The 27099-nt window shown below is 43.5% G+C and overlaps 1 protein-coding gene across 1 annotated transcript in view; it reads left to right on the top strand.

The window, feature by feature from the left end:
• Abca13 (ATP binding cassette subfamily A member 13) overlaps positions 1-27099 on the top strand; it is a 367979-nt gene that overhangs the window by 328399 nt on the left and 12481 nt on the right. Inside the window, exons 57-58 of the mRNA XM_045135973.1 lie at positions 4918-5021; positions 10382-10474. Of these exons, the coding sequence (XP_044991908.1) occupies positions 4918-5021; positions 10382-10474 (197 nt within the window). The remainder of the gene's footprint in view (positions 1-4917; positions 5022-10381; positions 10475-27099) is intronic.

The following is a 27099-nucleotide window of genomic DNA, read 5'->3' as shown; positions in this document are numbered from 1 at the left end:
CTTTATTTTGCTGAGATATCATCCCTCTATTGCTAGTATCTCAAATACTTTTATCATGAAAGAATCTTGCATTTTTTTTTTTTTTGAGGCAAGCTTGACAGACTGGCCTTTTTTTAATGTGAGAGCAAAAACTAGAGTGAGAATGGGAGAGCGAAAAAGAGAGGCAATTGGTAACCAGAGCCTCCAGCCACTGTATTGGAACTCCAGACATGTGGGCCACCGTGTGCACATGTGCAACCTTGCACATGAGTCACTGGCTTATGTGGGATCTGGCAAGTCAAACATGTATCCTTAGGCTTCACAGGCAAGCGCCTTAACCACTAAGCCCTCTCTCTAGCCCTTGGAATCTTGTATTTTGTTGAAGACTTTGTATGCATTTATTGAGATGATTGTGTGATTTTGATGTTAAGTATATTTATATGCTGTATTATGTTTATTGATTACCAGTTGTTGAACAATGGTTGACTGTCTTGGATGAAACCTACTTCATTGAGGTGGATGATACTTTTGATGTTTTCATGGATTTGGTTAACAAGAACATGATTTTTTATTTTTTGCACTTATGTTTATCAGGGATATTGACGTACAATTTTATTTTCTGGTAGTATTACTACTGGGTCTTAGTCTTAGTGTAATGCAGGCTTCACAGGAGGAGCTAGGGAACATTTCTTTTCTTTCGAGTTTGTGAATTCACATGAGAAGGCTTTACTTCTGTAAACGTTTGGTAGAATTTAGCAGTAAGTCTGTGTGCCTGAACTTTTTATTTTTGTGAGAGAGATTTAAATTACTGCTTAAATTTTGTTATGTGTTATAGCTCTTTTCAGATCATTTACTTCCACTGGGTTTAGCTTGGGTAGATTTTATTAGTCAAGAAATTTATCCATTTTCTCTAAATTTTCATATTGGATAGAGTATGTTTTTGTTATCTATCCTTATGATTCTCTCAGTTTTATTGTTAACTGTTATAGCTTCTCTTTAATTTCTAGTATTATTGATGACGATCTTCTCTTTTTTATGGACAATTTATATTTATCACATGTCCATGGTGATCCATGTGGGTGGCTGTCTGGGTTTGCTATGGCTTAGTTAAGTGACGCTCAGATTTCCTTGTGTGAATGTGTCCATGGTCCTCATTCTCAGCTCATGGGAACTGAGAGACAGTAGAGCATTTCAGAGGTGAGCCCTAGTACAGAGGGTCTGTAGGTCATTGTGGGCATGCCCTTGAAGTGGTGCTAGGAAAAAAAAAATGCTTCTTTTTCCTCTTTTTCATTTCTGGCTGTCATTCTCAGTGCTCCCTCCCTCTTTCAAGCTGGAATATTTCTCCAAAGGCTCCTTCCTCACAGGGACCCAGACATGACTCCTTGGGCTTCCACCTCTTTCTTTCTCCTCTCACTGGTCATCTTCAAAAGCTCCCGCGTCCCAGGGGGCATAAAATCTTGCCAACACTAGCCACCCCTACTCTTCCCATCCTTCTGTTTCGTAGGTGTGTGCATTCTCTTATCTTTCTCCTTCTCTTCCAACTCACAGATGTCTGTCTAGTTCCCTGTTCAAATTGGTACCTTCTCTGTCTCTCTCACACTCTTGCCCACCCTTTTCTCCATCCATAGCCACGTATAGCCGTGGCCTCGGGGCCCTCTCTCACTATGTGTTTAAAGGCTCTGACAGGAGCCTGGCCATTGGCAACTTTTCATGACAGTCCACATCTCAACGCATGCATGCCAGCACTCGGCAGTTTCCCACATTCTGCTGATTCCTGATGTAGTCTACAAACATCACACACCTGAACACAGGATCCCTCTTCCTCTCCTTCCCATTGGACTACTCCTCACTCTTAAGGCGTGACCTTTTCCCGGTTTGGGGTAGAGTAATAAAGCACTTCTACTCATAACATTTTTGTGTCTGTTCTCAGACTCTCCCATTTTGATTCCCCCACTTCAAAATTCTTGACATTGGCCATGAAACAGGAAAATTTACTCCATTACAGATTACTGTTGTAATGCCTTGTGTCTGTTTTAGAGCCTGGAACCTCTTAAATTGTGAGGTAAAGCAAGTGTCCCTCCTCATGAGTAGTTTGTTTTAAGTATTGTTATGGTGACTGGAGGTAATCTAACACGTGTGAAGAGGAATAGGCAGGAGGCAGAGGGAGCCCCAGGCAAGAGACGGAGCATCAGCCTGGACTGAGAGCGAGAAGGCCATTTACCATCTATCTGTGAACTTCGTTCAGGACACTTAAGCCGGAATGAAGTGTTAACAGGATATTACTACTAAGAAATAGAATTGGTTGCCTTGTATTTCTTTCAAAAAGGCTCTGGCTATACACAATGCCATTCAAGTAAAAAGTAAAGAGCATCGTTCCTGTGTCACAGATTGAATTCCAATCCCCAGAGAACACCCAGGCTTCACCCGGGAGCACAGCTGAGGGCCATCAAAAGTAGAGAAAGCCAAGCAGGTCACTGTTTTCTGTTCTGCACGACATGGCAATATCCCTTGGAGGAAGCCCACGGAGACTCAGGAGAATCATATTGGAAGAAACGGTCCTTTTGTTGAAAGCTCAACTGAATTTTCCTCTTGCTTTAAGCTTGCTGTGAAAGGTCCGCACTGTGGTGTCTGATAGTGCACACTATCCTTTATTTCCCATTGTGACATCTGGGAATGCACACCATTCCACTGTGACATTGCCTGTCAAGATAGAGCAGGCTGTGCTGAGGAGTTCACAAGTCATGGGCCTGTTCATCTCTTCTGACTAGATGTCAATGTGCTCACCCTGGGACAGTATGTCCCTCACTTAATTGAAGAGGCCTCTGCTCTGTCCTTGGTCAGTGTAGGCCCATTTCTCTTCTTTCAAGTATTCTTGCTCTTACTGTCCTTGGCTGCCCAGGACTCTGGCATAGTGTCCATTTAGGAACTCTGGAGTCCAAGTAGCTGGGTTTAGAGTCCACAGCATATTCTTGTACAATGTTCCTGTTTTCTCCTCATCTGCCTGTGTTGCTGTTAATTGTGTCTGTTGCATGGAGGCACTAAAAGCAGTAAATGAAATAACTCACATTAAACATATTCCCCAGTCTCTTGTGAATAACCTGTCTACAATAAACCTTAGTGATGAAGATGGTGGAGACAGCTCACAGCATCACAGTAATGCAGTGTCTTTGGCCATCTCCACAGAGGTAAGAGGTTGTGAACCTGGGAAATCTAACCCGCTGTCTGAGAAACGTCGCATCCCGCCTTTCATGTACTTGTTTTTAAAGTGGCACACATACATGCTTGGTTTGCAGGAAAAATCTGGATTTTATCTTTCTGCCCAGTGTTCCTTTCCCATGCCGCCTTCTGTTCCTTGGTAGATGTTGATGACAAGAAGCTCTTAAGAAAAGCATGCCTAGTTCTCCCTAACTGACAGCAGCACAAACTTGTGCAGCTGAGCAAAGCTTCTCTTAAAAGTGGCTGAGATAACAAGTGTTTGGGAATTTATTGGAGGAGAAAGTTTCAAGTTCCAAAGAAATTTCAGTGCATTTGATCTTGCTAAATAAATGACATTTCCCTCTACTATCATAGCTCTTTCTGGTGGATATCATCCTGAAAGTCTATGATGATAGTAGCTTCATTTTAAGATCTTGAATAGGAACCAAGTTGATGTGCAAATGTGTTTTCATTCCAGCCCATACCTCCCTAGTTTTGTTGATGCGCCATTTATAAATGAAAATTATATGTTTAAAGTGTGCAATGGGATTTTTGTTTTGTTTTGTTTTTCAAGGTAGGGTTTCATTCTAGCCTAGACTGACCTGGAATTCACTATGTAGTCTCACGGTGGCCTCAAATTCACTATGATCCTCCTACCTCTGCTTCCTGAGTGCTGGGATCAAAGGCGTGTGCCACCGTGCCTGGCTGGGATGTTTTAACAAGTATACAATTGGAAATGTTAACTACAGCCAAGCTAATTGACATGCAGACTATCTCACTTAATGAACATTTTCTTTGGTAGCAAGTGATTTATGTTCTTAGCAAGTTTTAAATATCCAGTATGGCACTGTTAACTATAATCTCTGTCAGCTCTCTTGTGCTGTGATAACAGAACTTCACAGGATGGAGAATAAAAATAGAAGTTTGTCACTCACAGTTCTGGAAACTTGATCATGGCTGGCAGTCCAGGATGAAAGCACCCTCAAGCGTAGGTGTCAGGTGATAGTACTGTCCTGCTCCCACCATGGTTAGGTGTCTGGTGACAGTCCTGTCCCTGCTTCCACTAGGACATTTTGAACTGTACCTCTTCCGGAGAAGATGGATACTGAGTCCTCACGTGGCAGAAAACTAACAAACAAAAGAGGGTGATCTCCTCAAGTCCTTTTGAAAGGGCATCTTGTGCTCTTTGGCCAAGCACTCCCCATCTTCCCATGCTCAACCTCCAGTGACCGCCCCTCTGCTCCTTCCTTCTGAGTTTTAGATTTTGATCAAAAAACAGCTAGGTCTGCCTTATTTCACTTACAATAATGTCCTTCTGGTTCATATGAATGTTGTTGAAAACTTTTGTGTTTCCTTCTTTCTAAGGCTTAATAATACACACACACACACACACACACACACACACACACACACACACACACGGGAATATGCAGTTTTTTGTAGTTTTGTGTCTGATTATTTCACCAAACATAATGTCTTCAAAGCTTTTCCATGTTCATGCAGATGGCTAGACAATGGTCCATTGTGTACTTACCACATTTTTACCTACCTATTATCGGACATTTCAGTTGATCCTGTCCATTGGCTGATGTGAACAGTGATCGGTAATCGTGTGAGTGCTTGAGAGGTGCTGTTAGTACCGGAGTCTTGGTTACCTCTCTCAGGGCCTGGCCTCATGTGGCAGTGTGCACATTCTTGTGTGTTCTCCCAGTTACCCAGCGCTGTGTGTTTTCTTCCCCTCAGGATGAGCCCAGCTCTGGGATGGATCCTTGCTCGAAGCGGTGCCTGTGGCAGACAATCATGCAGGAGGTTCGAGATGGCTGTGCTGCAGTGCTGACCTCTCACAGGTGAGCCGTGGCTGTTCTGAGCAAGGCTGAGGAGCCATCAGCAAATAAGGTGTGCATCCATGCCCAGCCAGAGGTTTGGCTGTGCAGATCACCATCACGTTCTCAGTCTTCACTGTGGAGATCAGGAGACCAAGCCTAGGGAGGAGATGTAAAGTTACTAGAGTCCCTGAGCAGGGGGCCAGGCTAGACTTTGAGCCCAGTTTTCTGTAGAATCACCCTTCCTGAGTCCACTGCTCTATCTCAGGGTGTCTGCTGCATTCCTTCATACTGCTATGCCCAGAGAGTCCACCCAAGGAACCTCGTCCCAGCAGGTAGGGTTATCAGAAACAGAGGACTAGCACTACTGGATCTGGCCTAATACCTTTCTCATTATGGAATTCATTTTAAATTAGAATTCTCAACCGCTGGCCTCCCTTGTAGTTTTTGACACTGTTGTGGGCCACACAACAGTACACATACAGATTTCATAAAAATGAAGAAGAATAGAAGGAAGACGGCTTTGTTATAGGCAGTCAGCCAGGGACAAAGGTCCAAGAAGAACCCAGATGTCATCTTGCTGGCCCTGGCAGGACTGGAATGCACATCTGATCCAGTCTCAGTGGAGGTAGCTGCAGGCAGTTTCTCAGAAACAGCTTCCTGTTTCTTCCTCAGTTTAGTACACGTTAGAGCTGGCTCTTCATGATTCAGCCTCTTGAGCCAAACAACCCACCATTTCTCTCCCTTACACACCTGAGTCTGATTATGGGGTGCATCCTGATTGGCTGTCTGACCCATGTTAAGGAGCCTAACTTTGTGTGTAAACTCTCATGCCCACTCTTCATTCTCCTGGCTTCTGGTCCTTGCTTTTTGGTAAGCTCTTCTCTTTCCAAGCCAGGCTGAGAAGGGGGGGGGTTCTTTTTGCTGGGGCACTCTCCTGCCGCCTCTGCCACATGGGCGTTATCCTGGGCACGGTACCAACTAACTATGTGTGTAGATCTCTCTCTAGCATTTTTCTTCTTCCTCTGGGTCCATCCTGACATACCAGCATAAGTCGTTCTTGGTCTCCACTTAAAAGGTGGAGGAGTTCTCTTTTTATCTTTTGGTTTGGTCTAGGTACTTTTCTGCCTTATTTTTATCTGAGTCCTTTACTGTCTCCTAATCCTCTCTAATCTCTTCTGTGAGAGGGACTTTGTGGGTTGAGCTTTCTTGCTTGTTCTCTCTCTCTCTCTTTCTGTGTATGTGTGCGTGTGCATGCATGTCTCCAGAGGCTTCTTCTCTGACGATTTCTCTATGTAAATATTTTCCATCTCCCCTCCTGAGAAGGGGAATAACTACCTTTGGCTTGGCTCTTTCTGCTAGCCTTCCCTCTGGATCATAACTCTCTCCAAAATAATCCTTATAAATCATAATGAATCCCTCTCTGAGCCTGGGCTTTCAATTCTTTGCTAACTTGGATAAGGACCCAAAAGTTAGGGCCCATGGGCCTAGGAGCCTCTGCATCATTTTGGATTGTAATCCCTCCATGGACTCAAAATCTTACATCAAGCTCACTATATAGGGGAATGATAAGGTCTAGCTAATGAAAATTCTGAAGGCATTATGCAAAGAGGGCTTTAAAGTTTAAGCTTTTTTGTTTCCCATACTCAATTAAATCATGTTGTGTGCTAGGCAGCACCAGTTGTTAAGGAGATTTTACCATACTGTCTACCTTTCAAAACTCCAGACTCTATTCTCTCTCTCTGTAACTATATATACCATATATATGTGTATACATGTTCATATTATATATGTCTATATATGTTTATATATGTGAATCTATATACATACATTTGTATATATATATATGTATGAATATATCTGACTGCCTTCACATCTGCATTCAAACCTGATGCATGTTTTAGTATGCAGCATTAATTCACTTGTTTTCAGTGCTAAATAGTACTCATTTGAATAGGCAGACACCTGCATTTATTCACTGACCCATTAGTTAATATTTGATTATTTCTTGTTTGGTCTACAAACAATACCACAACTACCTCATGTTTCCTTGGGCAGACAGTTGCACAGTGGTTATGTGCACATCGAAAACGTTCTGACATTGACTCTGCCTGTGCTTTTCATCTGTTTGCAGTTGTTCTTAAGTAAAACTTTACTCACAAATTTTCCTCATTCAAAAAAAAATCTATGTTTGTAGCAGGTTTAAGTTTACAGAAAAATTGAAAGGAAAACAGTGGTTTATATGCCCACACACTGGAACACACTTGAACATATTTACCAATATGCTGCTAGACTGGGGTGTTTGCTGCAATCAGTTAACCTGCAGAGACACCTTACTGCCATCTGAAACCCACAGTTTATAGCAGACCATGCCTGGTGGGGAGCATTTAATGGGTTTAGAAAAATATACAGTCTCATAGTCTACCCTTATAAGCTTCCTGCAGAATAGTTTCATTGCCTGAAAACTTCACCGTCCCACCTATTCCTCCCCAGCCCACAGAGTTTCTGGCAATTGGTGATATTTTTTAACTGCCTTAGAATTTTGCCTTTTCTAGAAATTATGTAACTGGAATCAGACAGTTGGCCTTTTGAGACTTGTTTTGCTTTTTCCCACTTGCCTTTGTTATGGCTTGAAAGCCCATTTTCTCTCCAAATGCAACAACATTCTGTTGTCTGTGTTATCACCATCTATTCATTCATCCACTTGCTGACAGATACCTTGATTACTTACAAGTTTTGGCAGGTTTGAGTAAAGCTCCCATAAATATCTATGCATGAATATTTATTTCAAACCACTTGAGTAGATACCAGTTACAGTGATTGTTGAATTGTATGGTGATATCATTTGATTTTGTAAGACTCCCCCATCCCCACCATTTTGGCAGTAGTGGAAATTGAACACGGAGCCTCACACAAGCTCTGAAAGTGCTGCACCACCGCACTACCTCCCCCGCCCTCTGCTCACGGTCTGCTTTGACTCAAGTTCTCACGAAACGGCCCAGGATGGCCTTAAGCTCTCAAGTCATGGCATTGCAGGCCTTTGCCACCAAGCTTGGCCAAATGCTCTGTTGAACTACGTCTCTGTCTACTTATGTTTTAATTATAAGAACTTATAAATGCTAAACATTATTATATTCTGTGTTAATGCCTTTTCTTTGATGTGTTATTTGCAAATGTCTCCTGCCAACCTTTGTCTGCCTTTAGAAGTGTAACATTTATGTTTGACATATGAATTTATCTTGGTTTTTCATACTTTGCACTTGGGGGTTGTACCTGGGAAGACCTTTGCCCTTAGGTCATGAGAATGCTCATCTGAGAGAAAATAGCCAGTCTGAGCTGGCCCTGGATCCTCAGAGTTGGACTCCACCCCAAGACACCTCCCAGTGATACTCTTCCTCTAGCAAACGCCTGGGGCTATTGGGGCAGTGCATTCCAAACCTGTATAAGTAGAGAGGGACTCTAATATCCCAGACCGACCCAGCCTGAGCGTACAGGGAATAGGAAAAAAACATCAACTCTCTTTGAAATTCCAATTACCATAACAGGAGGTGGTTCCAGAGCCTCAGGCCTAGTTTAGAGCTTGGCCAGTTTGGAGAGAATGAAATGAGAGGAGAGAGTTCTGGGGCTCTTACAGTTGTAAATTACTCCTTTGAGCTAGGAAACTTCTAGAGCCACACATCATGTAGAGCTAATATAGACCCTGAAGTGTGATGCTGTCTTGAGAAGCCCACACCACATCTTTCACATGTACTGCCTTTCTCATGAGTGTCTACTGCAGAGTTTCTTTCATTACTGTGACACTTGGAAAGTGTCCCTATTCTCAACTCATTTGCATATTTACATTAATAATGGGATCTGATGTCCTAATGGCATTAGCCTTCCATTTGTTTACTGTGTTATCTGTTGTAATGACCTTAGCAGTGTAACAACTGCCTCTGGAACAATCTTCCCTCATCATTCTTTCTATCTTTTTCTTCCTCTAAGTACTTTTCTCCTTTGGTGCAGAGGACCAAACCTAGTGCCCTGTACTTGCTAGGCAAGTGCTCATCCGCTGAGCTAAGTTCCCAACCCCTAAGAACTTTTAAAGATAAGCTTTATAATTTTTTTCCAGTGTTTTTCATGGGCATGATTGAATTTTGATTTGTATGATAGTACATCTATAGTATAACTAATATTCATATACTAATGAGTTATAAATCTTTATAATGTGATATTTGATAGTAAAATAATATTACATTTATTATAATTTAATTTATATTTACAAATTGAAATTTTATTTGTAGGGGCTGGGGAGATAACTTGTTATGTAATGTGTCTGTATCACATTACACACTTCACATGTGTAAAGTCATAAATTAGGCTTTCAGTAACTGGCAGGCATACCCATACACACTTGTAATCTTGGTGCTGGCAAGCAGATCCCTGTCTCTCATTGACCAGCCAGTCTCTCCTAACTGGTGAGCCTCAGACCAATGAGATACTCTGGTTCCAAATATGAGAGGTAGATGGAGTTCCTGAGGATGATGCCCGAGGTTATCATCTGACTTCCACCCACACCCACACACATACAAACACACATGTATTCACAGAAGCAAGGAGTGCACACCATACACAGCACTCTATTTACCTATGCTTTATATTAATACTAGCACTAATAATATTTTTAATATTTTCACTAATAGTATAATATTCCAGTTTTCATATTGTGACAGCTTCCCACTTTCAAAATAACCATTCTTTTCCCTCTTAGTTGTCCTATTAATTCAAGGTTTTAAACCTGTTAGCAAAGTTATGCTACTCTCTTTGTAAAGCATCCACATTTCTTGTTGAGATCCTTCTTCTGTGCTTTGTATTTTTATACTATTGCTAAATGATTCTCTCGTATGTATTTTTGTTACTGAATTATCTTCCTGCTACATGGATATGCTAATACTTTTCCACTGTGTAACTGACTATTTAAAATAAAATCTTGGGCTGGAGAGATGGCTTAATGGTTACGCACTTGCCTGTGAAGCCTAAGGACCCTGGTTCGGTTCAAGGCTTGATTGTCCAGGATACAGATGCACAAGGGGGCACACATGTCTGGAGTTCGTTTGCAGTGGCTAGAGGCCCTGGCGAGCCCATTCTCTCTCCCTCTCTCTCTTTCTCTCTCTGCCTCTTTCTCTCTGTCTGTCATTCTCAAATAAATAATAATTTTTTTTTAAATCTTGTGAATTTTATAAGCCTTTTCCTTGTTTCTCATGAGATTTTTTTTTTTTTTTACAAATGGTAACATAATTTGGACCAATGGTACTTTTGTCTCTTTTGTACTTCTGAAGTTTTAGTTGAACCTCATGTCTTTAGTAGGTGGTTTAATTTTGTTTTCTTTATTTTTTTCCTCCCAGCATGGAAGAGTGTGAGGCTTTGTGCACCAGGCTGGCCGTAATGGTCGATGGCAGCTTCAGATGCCTCGGCCCTCCGCAGCACATCAAGAGCAGGTACACACTTCCCTTCCTGTTCACTTGCTTCTTGTCAAGTCAGCAGCCCAAGGCAGCATCATAGCAGTGCTGCTCTCCAGTTTCCATGGAATCCCTGCAGACATACAGTAGGAGAGGAAGGCTCTGAGAAGTTGAGGGAAAAGTTTAAATAACCATAATTAACAGGTCAGGGACAGCCATTCTCAGGTAGTCTCCCTATCCTTGTTTTCTTCTCCCCAGGAGGACACTGTATTCTCAGTGCAGTAACACAGCTAGTGCAGAGAATAGGACTGCAGTGTCAAGATGAAGCCAAGGGAAGAAGGTACCTCCTTTCACATGACAACCGTATAACTCTCATCCACAGTGAAATTAAGAGTCCCCATTGACTGCACATTGCACCTTAAGAGAGAGGGCAGTCGATTCAAGCAGGTAAAAGACAGTTAGTTATGTTATCATGGCCAGTGAGGGGCTACAGGTCTTTTTCTATGTTTATAAACCTCTGTGATTTCTTTCTGGTTAATTACCAATCCCTGCCATCTTTCCAGCCTTTGTTGGTGGTTTTGATTAACTCCGCTGTTCATGGTGCTCTCCTAATTACGGTTTCTCCTACTGTGCTCACATGAACTTCTTCTTCTGGGTCCTTTCCCACAATATACAGTGCAACAGTCAGAAAAAGTTTCCTCCAAATGGAACTCACCCTGCTCTGACCTGAACATTAATCCTCATCTTCATGCCAGGGCATGCCCAGCCCTGCTCATTTCACTATTTTAGAATATGGATTAATAGAAAAGTTGGGGTACAGTAAGATCAGGATACAGCTACCACTGGAAACACAGTGGTACTCATAGTTCCTATGAGAGGGGCCATGTGGGAGAGTGCCAGAGGCATTCCTTAGGCAGAGAACAGCAGTCACACCATGGACAAGGGTCTTCAGGTGATTTCCAGGAGAAACTGGTGACAAAGTATGAGCAGGCACAGGACTGGCGTAGTTTGGCAGACTCTGGTGCATAGGGAAAGTAGCTAGATGTGTGGCCCCACGGTGAGCTGGGTGAATGGTGCCGAGTGTGAGCCTCAGGGGAGATGGGCTAGCGGGTGCTGTACCACATTTGAATAGTACATTTGTGGAGAGATTCCTGATCTCTCTAGAAGTTGGCTAATTTGGGGAGGGAAAATTTCCCCAGAATAAGCAAGGCCCAGATGTCATAGCATCAGAACACAAAACACAAGTATGGCTAGCAAGCCACTCCCACTAAGGCTGAGCTGAACCATGACTGTAGGGCCAGAATGTCCTCCGAGCCCTGGGTGACAGTTGTGAGGAAGGCGAGGGCTCAGGCTCTGGGCAGTCCTGACTTTTCCCTGGTCCTTGGCAATGTGATCTTCCTGACAGCGCTGTCAGCCGCTTCAGCGCTTTTATGAATACCACAAATCTGTAACACGTAGAGGCTATTGGATTGTGCGCTACAAATGAAGTTTTTGAACTGTACCATGCACATAGAGCTATGTGTGATGAACCATCACTTATGGCAAAGACCCCAGGTACAGCTGCAGGGAATGACCACCCAGCCGGAAGGCATCCACTGAAAGCAAGCTCTCCTTTGCACTCTGAGGTGGCCTATCATTCAGGTTATAATGTAGATAATGCACCAACATGGGAGCTACCAGTACTGTTGAGACTTCTTTAATTTTGGTGTTTGATGGTTTGCTATCTGCATGTACTGAAGCCCAGTAAAGGCATCTGAAGGTGGGCCTGATAGTCTATAGCCACTTTAGGGCTTACAGTTTCAAAGAGGCAAACCCGCACGCATCAGATGACAAGGGTCCAGAGGGTGTGCACCATAGAGAAAATGCTCACTGTGACATTGTGTGACGGAGTACTTTAGGTTTGAGGAAATGGGGATATCTTTTGGACCTTAAAATAAGATAAAATTTGGTGAACAGGAGATTAGACTCTCAATTGTAGCTAGTTAACAAAACAAGATGCAAAGATGCTTTCCTGCAGCATCCTAGTGTGAGAGCCAAGGACATGGCCCAGTGCAGGAGTTTCTGGGCCACAGTGCTACCCTGCATGGAAACCCTCAAGCTAATGAAGGCCACATATTCCTAGAGTCCCTCTCAGCTTTGTGACCTATGTTGGAGTTTCTCAAACAGAATTTTCTCTTTGTGGATCAAAGAATTCTTGTGAGAATATCAGTTGTGGGAAGCTGTCCCCCACATGTACGATGTGTGGCAGGCTCTGTCCCCTGTGCAGAAACTCATTCCAATGTAACAAAGAAAAACATCTGCAGACATTGGCACCTTTTTCTCCTGGAGCAGTTTATATGCTGACCTTAGGTGTGTCAGCTGGTGCTTTATTGTTTGTCCATGGGGAGGATACAGATAGAAGGGCATCAAATTAGAAGGGTAAGGATACAAGTTCCCCAAAGCAGACTGAGCAATGCCCCTGCCCTTCCTTGCGCTGGATTTTTTGAACTGAACTTGCTCCATCGTTAAGACAAGGAGGGCCAGTGATGCAGGAGCACATGAGGGAAAGGGGGTGGCCAGGTGGGGGAGAGCACTGGATTTTTTTTGTTTGTGTGTTGGTCCTCTGGTCCCTGTGGCAACCTCATTATGCAATGAAATAGCCACCCCAATTCTCATCCCAGATTCAGTGTAGACCCTAGATCTGATTTTAGGAGTCATTCCTAGGATCCAAAGATGTGATGGGAGTAAGAAACTCCTGGGCTCCTCCCCGCTCTGCTCAGTGCACCGTCCCCTCTCCACCTTAGTTCTGCTCAGTGCACCGTCCCCTCTCCGCCTTAGTTCTGCTCAGTGCACCGTCCCCTCTCCGCCTTAGTTCTGCTCAGTGCTCCGTCCCCTCTCCGCCTTAGTTCTGCTCAGTGCACCGTCCCCTCTCCGCCTTAGTTCTGCTCAGTGCACCGTCCCCTCTCCGCCTTAGTTCTGCTCAGTGCACCGTCCCCTCTCCTCCTTAGGTCTGCTCAGTGCACCGTCCCCTCTCCGCCTTAGTTCTGCTCAGTGCACCGTCCCCTCTCCTCCTTAGGTCTGCTCAGTGCACCGTCCCCTCTCCGCCTTAGTTCTGCTCAGTGCACCGTCCCCTCTCCGCCTTAGTTCTGCTCAGTGCACCGTCCCCTCTCCGCCTTAGTTCTGCTCAGTGCACCGTCCCCTCTCCGCCTTAGTTCTGCTCAGTGCACCGTCCCCTCTCCTCCTTAGTTCTGCTCAGTGCACCGTCCCCTCTCCGCCTTAGTTCTGCTCAGTGCACCGTCCCCTCTCCGCCTTAGGTCTGCTCAGTGCACCGTCCCCTCTCCTCCTTAGTTCTGCTCAGTGCGCCGTCCCCTCTCCGCCTTAGTTCTGCTCAGTGCGCCGTCCCCTCTCCGCCTTAGTTCTGCTCAGTGCGCCGTCCCCTCTCCGCCTTAGTTCTGCTCAGTGCGCCGTCCCCTCTCCGCCTTAGTTCTGCTCAGTGCGCCGTCCCCTCTCCGCCTTAGTTCTGCTCAGTGCGCCGTCCCCTCTCCGCCTTAGTTCTGCTCAGTGCGCCGTCCCCTCTCCGCCTTAGTTCTGCTCAGTGCGCCGTCCCCTCTCCGCCTTAGTTCTGCTCAGTGCGCCGTCCCCTCTCCGCCTTAGTTCTGCTCAGTGCGCCGTCCCCTCTCCGCCTTAGTTCTGCTCAGTGCGCCAGTCCCCTCTCCGCCTTAGTTCTGCTCAGTGCACCGTCCCCTCTCCGCCTTAGTTCTGCTCAGTGCACCGTCCCCTCTCCTCCTTAGTTCTGCTCAGTGCACCGTCCCCTCTCCGCCTTAGTTCTGCTCAGTGCACCGTCCCCTCTCCTCCTTAGGTCTGCTCAGTGCACCGTCCCCTCTCCGCTTTAGTTCTGCTCAGTGCACCGTCCCCTCTCCGCCTTAGTTCTGCTCAGTGCACCGTCCCCTCTCTGCCTTAGTTCTGCTTAGTGCACCGTCCCCTCTCCTCCTTAGGTCTGCTCAGTGCACCGTCCCCTCTCCGCCTTAGTTCTGCTCAGTGCACCGTCCCCTCTCCTCCTTAGGTCTGCTCAGTGCACCGTCCCCTCTCCGCCTTAGTTCTGCTCAGTGCACCATCCCCTCTCCGCCTTAGGTCTGCTCAGTGCACCGTCCCCTCTCTGCCTTAGGCCTGCTCAGTGCACCGTCCCCTCTTCGCCTTAGTTCTGCTCAGTGCACCTTCCCCTCTCCGCCTTAGGTCTGCTCAGTGCACCGTCCCCTCTCCGCCTTAGTTCTGCTCAGTGCACCGTCCCCTCTCCGCCTTAGTTCTGCTCAGTGCACCGTCCCCTCTCCACCTTAGTTCTGCTCAGTGCACCTTCCCCTCTCCACCTTAGTTCTGCTCAGTGCACCTTCCCCTCTCCGCCTTAGGTCTGCTCAGTGTGCTATGCTCTCTCTGCCTTAGATCTGTTCTCACTTGCTTGATTTTTAGGGGGGGGGTTGTCTATCTCCCTATCAGTGACCATTCCACACTCCCACCTCAGATGCCCAGGAAAGCTGTCTGCACCCAGGCTGTTTGGTGGGCAGCAACCTCCTCCTTCCCTCGCTGCTGACTCTCTCATTCCTTCTGTGTGATCACCTCACCAGCCAAACAAACTGCATGAGTGGGGTTCAGTTGCATGAATCTGCTCTTCCAACATGACTGTCTGCCGCTAGAGAGCATGGGCTTGTTTGCGATGTGTCTTACTCTCAGTATCAGGTCATTTCAGAGACAGATCCAGGGCAGTGATGGCCGTACTAGAAGTCTTGATCTGGGAATGCCAGGGAGAACAAAACTAAAAGGAACATGCCTGGTTCTACAGAAGTTTAAGTTTTTGTTCACCAGGAGGGTTAGCATCACAGACACGTCCAAATCCCCACATTTCCTAAGCTGAAGCACTTTGGTTGTAGTTACCTTCTTATTGCCAGGACACATCACCCAAAGCAGCTGGCTGGCATAAAGGGTTTTTATCAAGGGAAGCTTCATAAATAGCATGAAAATAATGGCACAACATTACCATTACCAATCATGGTACAGGTCATTACTTCTGGTTATAGCAGGTGGAAAACAGCATGAAAAAAGTGAGCTGAGCTCTGGTAATAGGAAGCTGGCTTTAGCTCCCATAAGTCCATCCCCCAATAACATACCTCCTCCAGCAAAATTCCTCCTCCCAAATTACCATCAGATGGGGACCAAGCATTCAGAATATATGAGTTGATGGGGGGACATCTTATTCAAACCACCACAACTTCATTGCCAAGCTCTAGGGCTTCTTGTTATAAATTGTTGAGGTACCTTCTCTGTCTAAGTAGATGGTGATATATTTCACTCTAGAGCTGGTATTTCAAGATAGAATGAAATGTTTGTATTTAACAACTGAGAATCAACCAAGTTCAAGTAAAATAATCATTGCATACTCCATTACTTCAACAAAAAAGAGCCAATGATGAGATTCTGCTAGTGGAATTTAGTTTAAAGGGTTTTCTTGACTATAGCTGGGGACCTAATTCTCTCTCCCTGGGTGTGGCCAGTGCTGGCTACCCCAAAATCTGAGTCGTCTTGACATCAAAAGACCCTTTCAAAACTGGTAATGACTTCCAGAGAGATGGACAGGACCTGGAATGCAAGGTTTTAAATGTGAGTACTCACAGGGGCATGCACATATTGTTTTCTTTTTTAAAAAAATATCTTGTTTATTTATTTGAGAGATAAAAAAGATGCAGACAGAAAGATAGAGAATGGGCACAACAGGTCTTCTAGCTGCTGCAGATGAACTCCAGATTCATACGCCACCTTGTACATCTGGCTTACGTGAGTCCTAGAGAATTTAGCCTGGGTCCTTTGGCTTTGCAAGCAAGCACCTTAACCACTTTGCTATCCCTTCAGCCCACACATGTATTTTTTTCTATTTAGACATCTTGACCTTCTCCTTTTGCTTCCTGTCTCCTACCTCTAAACTTGAACTTGCTTTGCATTGTTATCTGGATATTTGGATGGCTGAGAAATCTCAACATCCTTTATCACTGAAATAAAATTATGTTTACATATTGAAGGAGATGAAAAAATGGATGCTAGGTAGTCATCCGAAAGTTTGACTCTAGATTCCTTCCTTAGTTGAGACATGGCGGTTATGAAGTTGAGCAGTCTAAACTCCATGGACTCTAGAGCATACATGCACATCTCAGAATTGTCATGTGCTACTGAATAGTTCTGTATGTGATGGAGATATGTATGTTTATGATAAACAAATCTGTGAGGTGTGTGTGGTGTGTGTGTGTGTGTGTGTGTGTGTGTGTATGAAGATAGTTAGAGTGCCAGCTAATTGATAGCTGAACTCTTTGGGAAATCAAGTAATTAGAGATGCATTCCAGAATCTTCTATGTAGTGCCTTTTGCAATCCCAACAGTACTGGTAGCTAATATTCCTGGGCACAGTCATAGCACACCTTCAAGGAACCAGCAACAGCTGTAGGCAATACCTGCTCAGAGTTCTGTCCTTGGAACTGACTTAAGAAAGTGGCTTACATCTTAGTGAGGAAAAGTAATTCTCCCAGGAAGAGAACATACAGCATGCTTCTGAAGCATGGGATTTGAAACTTGAAGTATATGAGACAAATTCCTGATTGGGAAAGGAAGGAAAATAAAGTCTGTTTATGTGATTTAAAAAAAAAGATTTAGGAGCCAGGCATGGTGGCGCACGCCTTTAATCCCAGCACTCGGGAGGGAGAGGTAGGAGGATCACCGTGAGTTCGAGGCCACCCTGAGACTACAAAGTAAATTCCAGGTCAGCCTGGGCTATAGTGAGACCCTACCTCGAAAACAAACAAACAAACAAACAAACAAACAAAAAGATTTAGGGCTGGAGAGATGGCTTAGTGGTTACAGCATTTGCCTAGAAAGCCAAGGACCTTGGTTCAATTCCCTAGGACCCACGTAAGCCAGATGCACAAGGTGGTGCACGCTTCTGGAATATGTTTGCAGTGGCTGGAGGCTCTCGTGTACCCATTCTTTCACTCAATCACTCTCTTTCTCTCTCTCTTTCATTTTTCTCTCAAATAAATAAATATTTTTAAAAAGATTTAAATGATATAATTTAAAGCCTCCATATTGTGAGCACTTTGTTACTTTTAGTTGTAAAACATTCAAAAAATTTTGGGAATTAAGAATAAAAATGGAATAAATTTCATAGGATTACATCCTATGGTATGGTATTTAGCCATTTAAAAAGAGAAAAGAATCTTATGGAAGGGTTTTATGCCCAAACTGAAAGGTAATGCTGTTTGAGCTGATTTGGAAAGTCGCACATTAATGTGTGACCTTACTTTATGCAACACGTATGCTTCGTTGTGACAACTTTGATTTAATGTATCTACAAAGCATTACAATAAACATAGAAGCTTAGATTAAGATTACATCACTAAATAACAAACTGGCTCATTTAAAAGTGAAACAGGTTATTCAATACATTTATGTCATTTTCACACATGGGGAAGGAAGTCTTTATCTGAGCATATGCAATGATCTCTTCCATGATGGGAAGCTATGCAACAATGTACTGAAGAATTCTGTATTTTGCTTTGTTTTAAAGCATCATATAATTCAATTGCTGCGACCAACTCCCAGACTAATTGTTTTTATCAGAAATAGTTTTATTAAGGGAGAGATGTTATCTCACTTCCACACACTCAGCATGTTTTCAACCCAGCTGATGCATGCAAATTGCCATCTCATTTGTTTTCACAACATCATGTTGCATGAACAAAATTAATGTTGTTCTAAGGTAATTACCTGGGCAGAGATTCTGATCCTCATGCCCTCTCATTCTGGGTATCTCAGTAGGATGCCTCTGTTCTTTAAGATTTAGATCATGATATCTCAGTGCGATTCCCTGTCATACTGGGTATCTCAGTGGAGAGAGGTTCTGATCCTCATGCGTTCTCATGCTGGTATTTCAGCCTCTGTTCTTGGACGTTCAGATCATGAACAGTACCAGCTAGAGCTGTCACTTCACCAAAACAATGCACTATGCTTTAATTTTCCAAGTTATTAAAATTAAAATTAAAATTAAGCAGACTTTCTCACCCATGATGATGAGCGGAGACCAGTGCCAGTGTAGATGGATGAAAATTTTGGGGGCTGGAGAGATGGCTTAGTGGTTAAGCGCTTGCCTATGAAGCCTAAGGACCCCGGTTCGAGGCTCGGTTCCCCAGGTCCCACGTTAGCCAGATGCACAAGGGGGCGCACGCGTCTGGAGTTTGTTTGCAGTGGCTGGAAGCCCTGGCGCACCCATTCTCTCTCTCTCCCTCTATCTGTCTTTCTCCCTGTGTCTGTCGCTCTCAAATAAATAAATAAAATATGAACAAAAAATATTTTTAAAAAAATCTGGGGGGACTTAGATTTCTTTTTATTTTTAGGGAGGGTCTTGCTCTAGCCCAGGGTGACCTGGAATTCACTATGTAGTCCCAGGTTGGCCTTGAACTCACAGCAGTCCTTTGACCATGGCCTCTTGAGTGCTGGGATTAAAGGAGTGCACCACTACACCAGCTTAGATTTGTGATAATTCTTGGGCATTTTCTCATTAGTGATGGTGAATGTGGAATTCCTCATCTCAGAAAAATCAATATTTAGTGTCAGACACCCATGAACAAGCTCGTGTAATTCTGTGGTCTTCACATTAAGAGGGCCGATCATAATTCTATGAGCCTCACCTCATCTTAAGTCAGGAAATGCTGCTGCATGTCCCTGTTGTCCAGGGATTGCGAAGTGAATACAGCACGGGCTCTGAAGGCAATGGGCTAGACACACAAACGAAACAAGAGAAGCCTTCAGTGCAGGTAAGGGAAGAGTGCAGAGGACACACTCAGCATTCTAGTGGAAGGGATGGTGTGAGTGGCTTCATGGGAAAGGTGGCATGTAACGCGCAGGTGTGCATCACCTGTGATGTTGTAGAGACAGAGCATAGGAAATATAGGACTAGGCATATCTAGAACCACGTGACTGGAAATGGGGTAGAAGTAAAATAGTGGGACATTCACTTCAAGATAACTTTTAGATAAATTCCCAAGAGGGAATTTGTAATTCTAGGGTGAAAAATGAGAGAACGAATGGGAACAACTGTTATATTTGCTCTCTAGTAGGAGTTAAATATGATGACCTAAAGTGAGCTGCTGCTGGGGACCGTGAATGAAGCTGAAGAGGAGGCATTGCCGGAAAAGAGCAGTTTTTCATCAGCTGCTCTGGACTTGCAAAGAGGGAGCCATTGGGCTGAGAGACAGGAAGTTGTTGATGCTGTGAGAGAAGTGGTAATGATGGAAAGCGGTGTGCAGAGGGAATTCTGAGAACTCTACACACTCACTGGAAGAACTGTTGGGCTGCTGGGATAATTCTTTTTGTTCTTCTCCACAGAAGGAGTGGGAAGGGCAGATGTGCAATCTGAGGGTTACCACCTGTACTTGTAGCTTTGAGCCAATGTCTAATCTCAGAAGTCTGGGAAGCTGAGCCCAGATCCATGTGTCTGCACTCATTTTCATTACTGCTTTCGCTAGGCCATGGAAAGTATTATATTATTCTTATATTATTAATTATACTAATAATATAATAATTACTGTATTATCTTATATCATAACAATTTATATCCTTCTTATAATATAAATGACTCTAATTTTATACATGTTTCCATAGGGAGACTGAGATCCTAAAAGTTAAGCAGTTGGCTCAAAATGGTTATTATTTAATGAAATAATTTTAAATCTGAATTTATTGTCAGAAATTCCTTAAGTTTTCAGTACTACTTTCATATATAAAGATGAAATTAGTCTACATATGGCCTTGAATATGATCTATCTTGTCTAAAGTAAAGTTTATGTATATGCATATCTCTCTCTCTCTCTCTCTCTCTCTCTCTCTCTCTCTCTCTCTCTCTCTTTGTGTGTGTGTGTGTGTGTGTGAATTCAAGAAATTTTATGCACATTATGTAATGATGGACATGATATTCTTTTATGGTGTTTACTTCTACTAGATTTCCTGAAGAATAAAAAATAGGAATCTTTTTGTGAACTGTTCTTTGACAAACATTAAGAGAGTTATAGGAATCTCTTTACTCATTATCTGTATGATTTTGACAATGTTAACCTAAAAGAAGGTGTTTATTTTATCCATTGAGTAAAATAGTAAATAGCTTACAGTATTTTGAAGAGATATGGAAGGAAACACCTGTCATGTTGTGACCTTGGATTTTTTATTTTTTTTGAGAAACATGAGTGTAATGCCCTCAGTTCTCTGCAAAACTGTCACTCTCAGAGAGGTTGCTGGCATGAACTCCATCTATTTCACAAAGCAGGAGAATCCAGGAGTGAGCAGCATGTCCTCATCTTAGTATTTACTGCAGCACATGGACTCAGCAGTAAGACTGCATTCCCAGTGTTTGCTGGAGTGCAGGGACTCAGGAGTAAGACTGCATTCCCAGTGTTTACTTCAATGCATGGACTCAGGAGTAAGACTGCATTCCCAGTGTTTACTGCAGCGCATGAACTCAGGAGTAAGACTGCATTCCCAGTGTTTATGCAGTGCATAGGCTCAGGAGTAAGACTGCATTCCCAGTTATTACTGCAGTACATGCACTCAGGAGTAAGACTGCATTCCCAGTGTTTCTGCAGTGCATGCACTCAGGAGTAAGACTGCATTCCCAGTGTTTCTGCAGTGCATGCACTCAGGAGTAAGACTGCATTCCCAGTGTTTACTGCAGTGCATGCACTCAGGAGTAAGACTGCATTCCCAGTGTTTCTGCAGTGCATGCACTCAGGAGTAAGACTGCATTCCCAGTGTTTACTGCAGCACATGAACTCAGGAGTAAGACTGCATTCCCAGTGTTTACTGCAGTGTATGCACTCAGGAGTAAGACTGCATTACCAGTGTTTACTGCAGTGCATGCACTCAGGAGTAAGACAGCATTCCCAGTGTTTACTGCAGCACATGAACTCAGGAGTAAGACTGCATTACCAGTGTTTACTGCAGTGCATGCACTCAGGAGTAAGACTGCATTCCCAGTGTTTCTGCAGTGCATAGGCTCAGGAGTAAGACTGCATTCCCAGTGTTTACTGCAGTGCATGCACTCAGGAGTAAGACAGCATTCCCAGTGTTTACTGCAGCACATGCACTCAGGAGTAAGACTGCATTCCCAGTGTTTACTGCAGTGTATGCACTCAGGAGTAAGACAGCATTCCCAGTGTTTACTGCAGCACATGAACTCAGGAGTAAGACTGCATTACCAGTGTTTACTGCAGTGCATGCACTCAGGAGTAAGACTGCATTCCCAGTGTTTACTGCAGTGTATGCACTCAGGAGTAAGACTGCATTACCAGTGTTTCTGCAGTGCATAGGCTCAGGAGTAAGACTGCATTCCCAGTGTTTCTGCAGTGCATAGGCTCAGGAGTAAGACTGCATTCCCAGTGTTTACTGCAGTGCATGCACTCAGGTGTAAGACTGCATTCCCAGTGTTTCTGCAGTGCATAGGCTCAGGAGTAAGACTGCATTCCCAGTGTTTCTGCAGTGCATAGGCTCAGGAGTAAGACTGCATTCCCAGTGTTTACTGCAGCGCATGCACTCATTAGTAAGACTGCATTCCCAGTGTTTGCTGGAGTGCAGGGACTCAGGAGTAAGACTGCATTTCCAGTGTTTACTGCAACACAAGGACTGAGGAGAAAGACTGCATCCCCAGTGTTTCTGCAGTGCATGAACTCAGGAGTAAGACAGTATCCCAATGTTTATTGCAGTGCATGGGCTCAGGAGTAAGCCTGCATTCCCAGGCTTTACTGCAGTTCTTCAGCTCAGGCTTTCTTACATCAGCTTTCTGTAGTCAAAGGACAGTGGGTAGAGGTCTGAATTTTTGTGGAGGACCTCACAAGTTTCTATCACTTCCTTCCTTCTGCCTTAAATGAAAATGTGATTAGGAAAGAAGCAGTTTTACTTCTCGTGTTAAAGTTGCTACTGTCCCTGCTGTTTGGCTCTTTGCCACTCACGGGTCTTCTAGACATAAGACTGCTCCCTCTGACATTAAATGCTATCACATGCTCATGTGTTCTCCTGTTGTCTTAGGTCTATGTCTGGTAACATTGTGATGGTAGATCTTTGATTTTCTTTACTTCAGTACCTTTACATGTGAACACTTTCTAGTCTATCACATAGCCTCTCTGTATTTGTGGCACATGTTGGAGAATATATATTCTTAGCAGGCTGTTGCTTAGTGGTATTTTCTTGCAGGTTATGATTAGGCTCAATTAGAAGATGCACCAAGAACATTTGGGCTCTGTCTAGCTTAATGAGTCCAGAATATCAATAACAATATTTACTCTAGGTAATAAATGCTTTTCTTCAGATCTCATTTATTCCTAGACAGGATGAGGCCTGCCTTCTCCCAGAGCAATGCATTATGCACTCTCACTTGCTGCTGTTTGAAACCTTTAGCTTCTCCATTAGCAGGAAGTATCAGGTCTGTTATGTGGTCCTAATTGCTTCCATGGCCTTGGCAATCTTTTGCTGTGACTGTCTCTGCTGGAGAGCTAACTTCAGCATGGGTACACACTGGCCTACTGTGGATTAAACACAATGCAGAAAGCAAAACTGTCATATTGTATCAGGGTTTGCACAGTTCAGGAAAAGTTTATGAACTATAAACCTTTGGGTTTTTTATGTTTTTTTTTTTTTAAAGAATTGAAATAAAAGGACCAAGAATGGTGGATTTTAAAGCATTATATTTATTCAGGAGAGTTCAGGGTGGTTCATGAATCAAAGGTGGTGGCTGGATACACCCCTGTGACCTGGGAACCCATGTGGGAAGCTGCATAAGGGCATGGAGGAACATGTGAAAGGGATTTTCCAGGGAAATCTGACGAAAAGGGTCAGAGCTTAAAAAATCCTGAAAGACAGTGAGAGAGTAGAGAACAAAATAGCCAGCATGCAGAGAAAAGGTCTTATTGGTACTGAGACCCCAAGGTTCAGGGAGGAGAGATGACGAGCAGCTAAGGAGGAGAAGTAGAGGAAGTTGCTCTCTCCCCATAAACCCTTATTTATAATTTTACTGGAGTATGCTTCACTCTCAGGCTCAGGTGAGTCCCAGAGACAGCTGACTGGGGTGGAGTCATGGGGCTGGCTTAGAAAGAGGCCAGCATACGTGAGCAGGTGACATTGGCATTAAAGGATGAGACTAGACTGGATCTAATGCGGAATTCTCTTTGGGCCAATCCCTACTGCCTGAAAATAAATCTATCTGATTAATTCTTCCATAATACACACTCAAATGTCCTCTACGAGGTTGCTATTTCTAGTGTAAATCCAACCTGAGCACAGGAAGCACAGCTTAGCATGGGTTTCAATTAGGTAAGAAGTATACTTTAGATTTAAAGTGAAGCAGAATTGATATTTGGGAGATTTATCAACTATTGGTTTGAACTGTCATCACCAAATTTATTTGTAAGAAACTGCAAGAATCATCAAAATTTCGTTTCATACTTTAAAAATATTGCACAAATTTGATTTTTTTTTTGTTTCATCTTAAGAACCAAGTAAAGAAAATGTTCAGCAGTTAGAGTTTGTCACAAATCCTCTGCAAAGTTCATAAAGCCTAAGTGGTGTCAAAGGGTTGTTATTCCTACTTAAGAAGCTGAAAGTGTCTGACAGCCAGCTAGGACGTGGCTGGGATGTGGCTTAGGCCCACCAATCTGTCATTGCCTTTTGGTGCCAGGGTCTGGAAGCTTGAGAAAGAAGAAAGGACAGGCCAAGATGCACAGATAACTCAACCTCCTTATTGTATCATACTTGCCAATGTTCTATATTAATTGCAGCCACTGGACATGTCATACTGCCATCAAAATATTCATTTATACATATTAACTAGTATTACTATGGTGGTTTGATTCAGGTGACTCAGAACACCATAAACTTAGGTGTTCTGAATGCTAGGTTCCTAGCTGATTGAGTTTGGGAATTAGGGCTGGAGAAATAGCTTAGTGGTTAGGTACTTGCCTATGAAGCCTAAGGACCCCGATTCGAGGCTAGATTCCCCAGGACTCATGTTAGCCAGATGCACAAGAGGGCGCACACATCTGGAGATTTAGGAATTAATGTCTTCTGAAGGCAGTGTATTGTTGGGGCTGGGCTTATGGGTATTATAGTCAGTGTTCCCTTGCCAGTGTTTGGCATACTATCCTATTGCTGTTTTCCACCTTATGTTGGCCAGGGAGTGATATCTATCCTCTTCTCATGCCATTGTTTGCCCCTGCCATTATGGAGCTTCCCCTTGAGCCCATAAGCCAAAATGAACCTTTTTTCCCCACAAACTGTTCTTGGTCAGATGATTTCTGCTAGCACTGCAGACCTGACTACAGTAGTAAAGTTGGTACAGATGAATGGGATTGCTGCTAGACGCCTGACTGTGTGGCTTTTGGAGGTGATTTTCAAGAGGAATGTGGAAGAATTTGAAACCTTGACCTAAGAGACACCTTGCAGTGCTGTAAGTACAGCTTGACGGACTATTCTGGTCAGAGTTGAAAAACCTGAATGGAGTGAGAACTATGGACTGTGATGTTTGGCTTATGAGGGTGAGAAAGAGCTTTGCCAGGACTGGGCTACAAGCAGTTTGTGTGAGGCTTGCTGTTATGCCCATGTCCTGAGAAGTTGTGCAGGGTTGCATTGCATAGAAATGGACTGGTGTGAGCAGAAATCTGTGGGCCAAAACTTCGGCCCATTCAGCTGCAGTTGTAGGAGAGATTATAGCCATTGAGATTGGGCCAGCTGTTCTGCATTGGGACAACAGAAAGAATGCAATCTTTTGAAGGGGCCTGAATGCTGAAGGAGTGTCTTGTTCTTCAAAGTCTGCTTTATTCCCCCCTGGATTAACAAATTGGCACCCCACCTGGCATTATGGAATATAGAAATGCAGAAAAGAGAGGGTCATTGAATTTACAACATGGTCTTGTGTTTTGGAAATGGCCATGGGCAGTGTGAAGCCAGTTTGCTGGATGCCTGCATGGAGACCTGATGGAGCTGTGATGATGGACTATGGGTTGCAGTGGAGACCCAGTGGAGATGCTGGGACCACAAGACAGCTGCTAAGGAGAGCTGCCAGCCTTAGATGAAGTTTTCCAGGACTGTAAGTAGTCCAGCTAGATAGGCAGAATTTGAACTCCAGAGACTTGTTGCTGGTTAGAATTATCAGACTTAGAGATTTGTCACTGACTAGAGTTGTTGGACTTGGAACTACAGAGTTTGATGTTTGTCCTGGTTGGGTTAAATCTTGTATTGGTTGAATGTTTCTTTGCTCTGCCCAATGCCATCTTTTGCAGTGTGTTTTTTCCTGTGTCATGAAGTTGTTTTTGTTTTTGGGATTGTGGCTCAGTTAAAATACCTTGGACTGTGAGGTTGTTTGAATATAATTGATTGGGATTAATAAAAATTATGGGGACTTTTAAAGTTGGAGGATTGCATTGCATTTTATATCATGTATTGTTATCAGTTATGAAGTCCAAGGGCGGAATGTGGTGGTTTGATTCAGAACTTAGAAATTTTGAATGCTAGGTTCCCAGCTGATGGAGATTTGGGAATTAGTGCCTCCTAAAGTGAGTGTATTGTTGGGGGCAGGCTTATGGGTATTATAGCCAGTTTCCCCATGCCAGTGTTTGGCACATTCTCCTATTGTTGTTGTCCACCTTATGTTGGCCAGTGTTCATGCCCTCATTTCCCTTGCCATCATGTAGCTTCCCCTCGAGCCTGAAAACCAAAATAAACCCTTTTCCCCACAAGCTGCTCTTGGTCGGGTGATTTCTGCCAGCAATGCAAACGTGACTGCAACAATTACCATCAGGCTAATCAGAGATGTGTAAGTCTTACCAACCTCTTTCCTCAGTCAGGACCAGGAGGGAGAGTTTCCATTCATAGGAAATGGCTATGCAACAACATGTCATGTATGATCATATGCATATGATGTGGAGGGGGTCTCCTTTCATATAATGTGATATATTTAGACTCATTCATGATATAGCATATAATATTACCTTGTTTTGTCCCATGGCTGAATAATACATATACATTCACTGATATGACTATTATGTATAATATTTGTAGAAGCATTCATATGTGAGTTTTGTGTGGACAGGCTTTCATTTCTTTAAATGTACGTTGAATTGAGGTTACCGGGTCATATGTACATTCTTTAGGAACTACCAGAAGATTTCCTATTTGGCTACATCATTTTACATTCCCATTATCAGGATATTAAGGCTCTGAATTTTTCTCCATTCTTTTTTTTTAAGAACATTTTTCACATTTTATTACACCTGTTCAAAATTCTTTGCTTCTTTGTAATAGTTTTGAGTTAGATGTAGGAAAAGTACTAATTCTTTCATTATTATCATGAGAGGCAAAATCTATTCATTTAAACACATTCTGTTTTGTTGAAGTATTCAATTATATCACTGTCCATGTGCATTTTTCTTTTTTTATTAATTAGTTTTGTACCATTTTTTTCATAACTTGTCTCCTGATTTTTAAATTTTAGTTATCTTAATGGGCGTAATTTAACATTTTGTTTTTATTTTGAGAGAGAGAGAATGGACATGGCAGGGTATTTAGCTGCTGCAACTGAGCTCCATATGCATGGGAGCCCCTTGGATGCATGTGCAG

This window comes from Jaculus jaculus, chromosome 16 (assembly GCF_020740685.1).
Source record: "Jaculus jaculus isolate mJacJac1 chromosome 16, mJacJac1.mat.Y.cur, whole genome shotgun sequence".
NCBI lineage: Eukaryota > Metazoa > Chordata > Mammalia > Rodentia > Dipodidae > Jaculus > Jaculus jaculus.
This window is presented reverse-complemented; position numbering and strand designations above follow the sequence as displayed.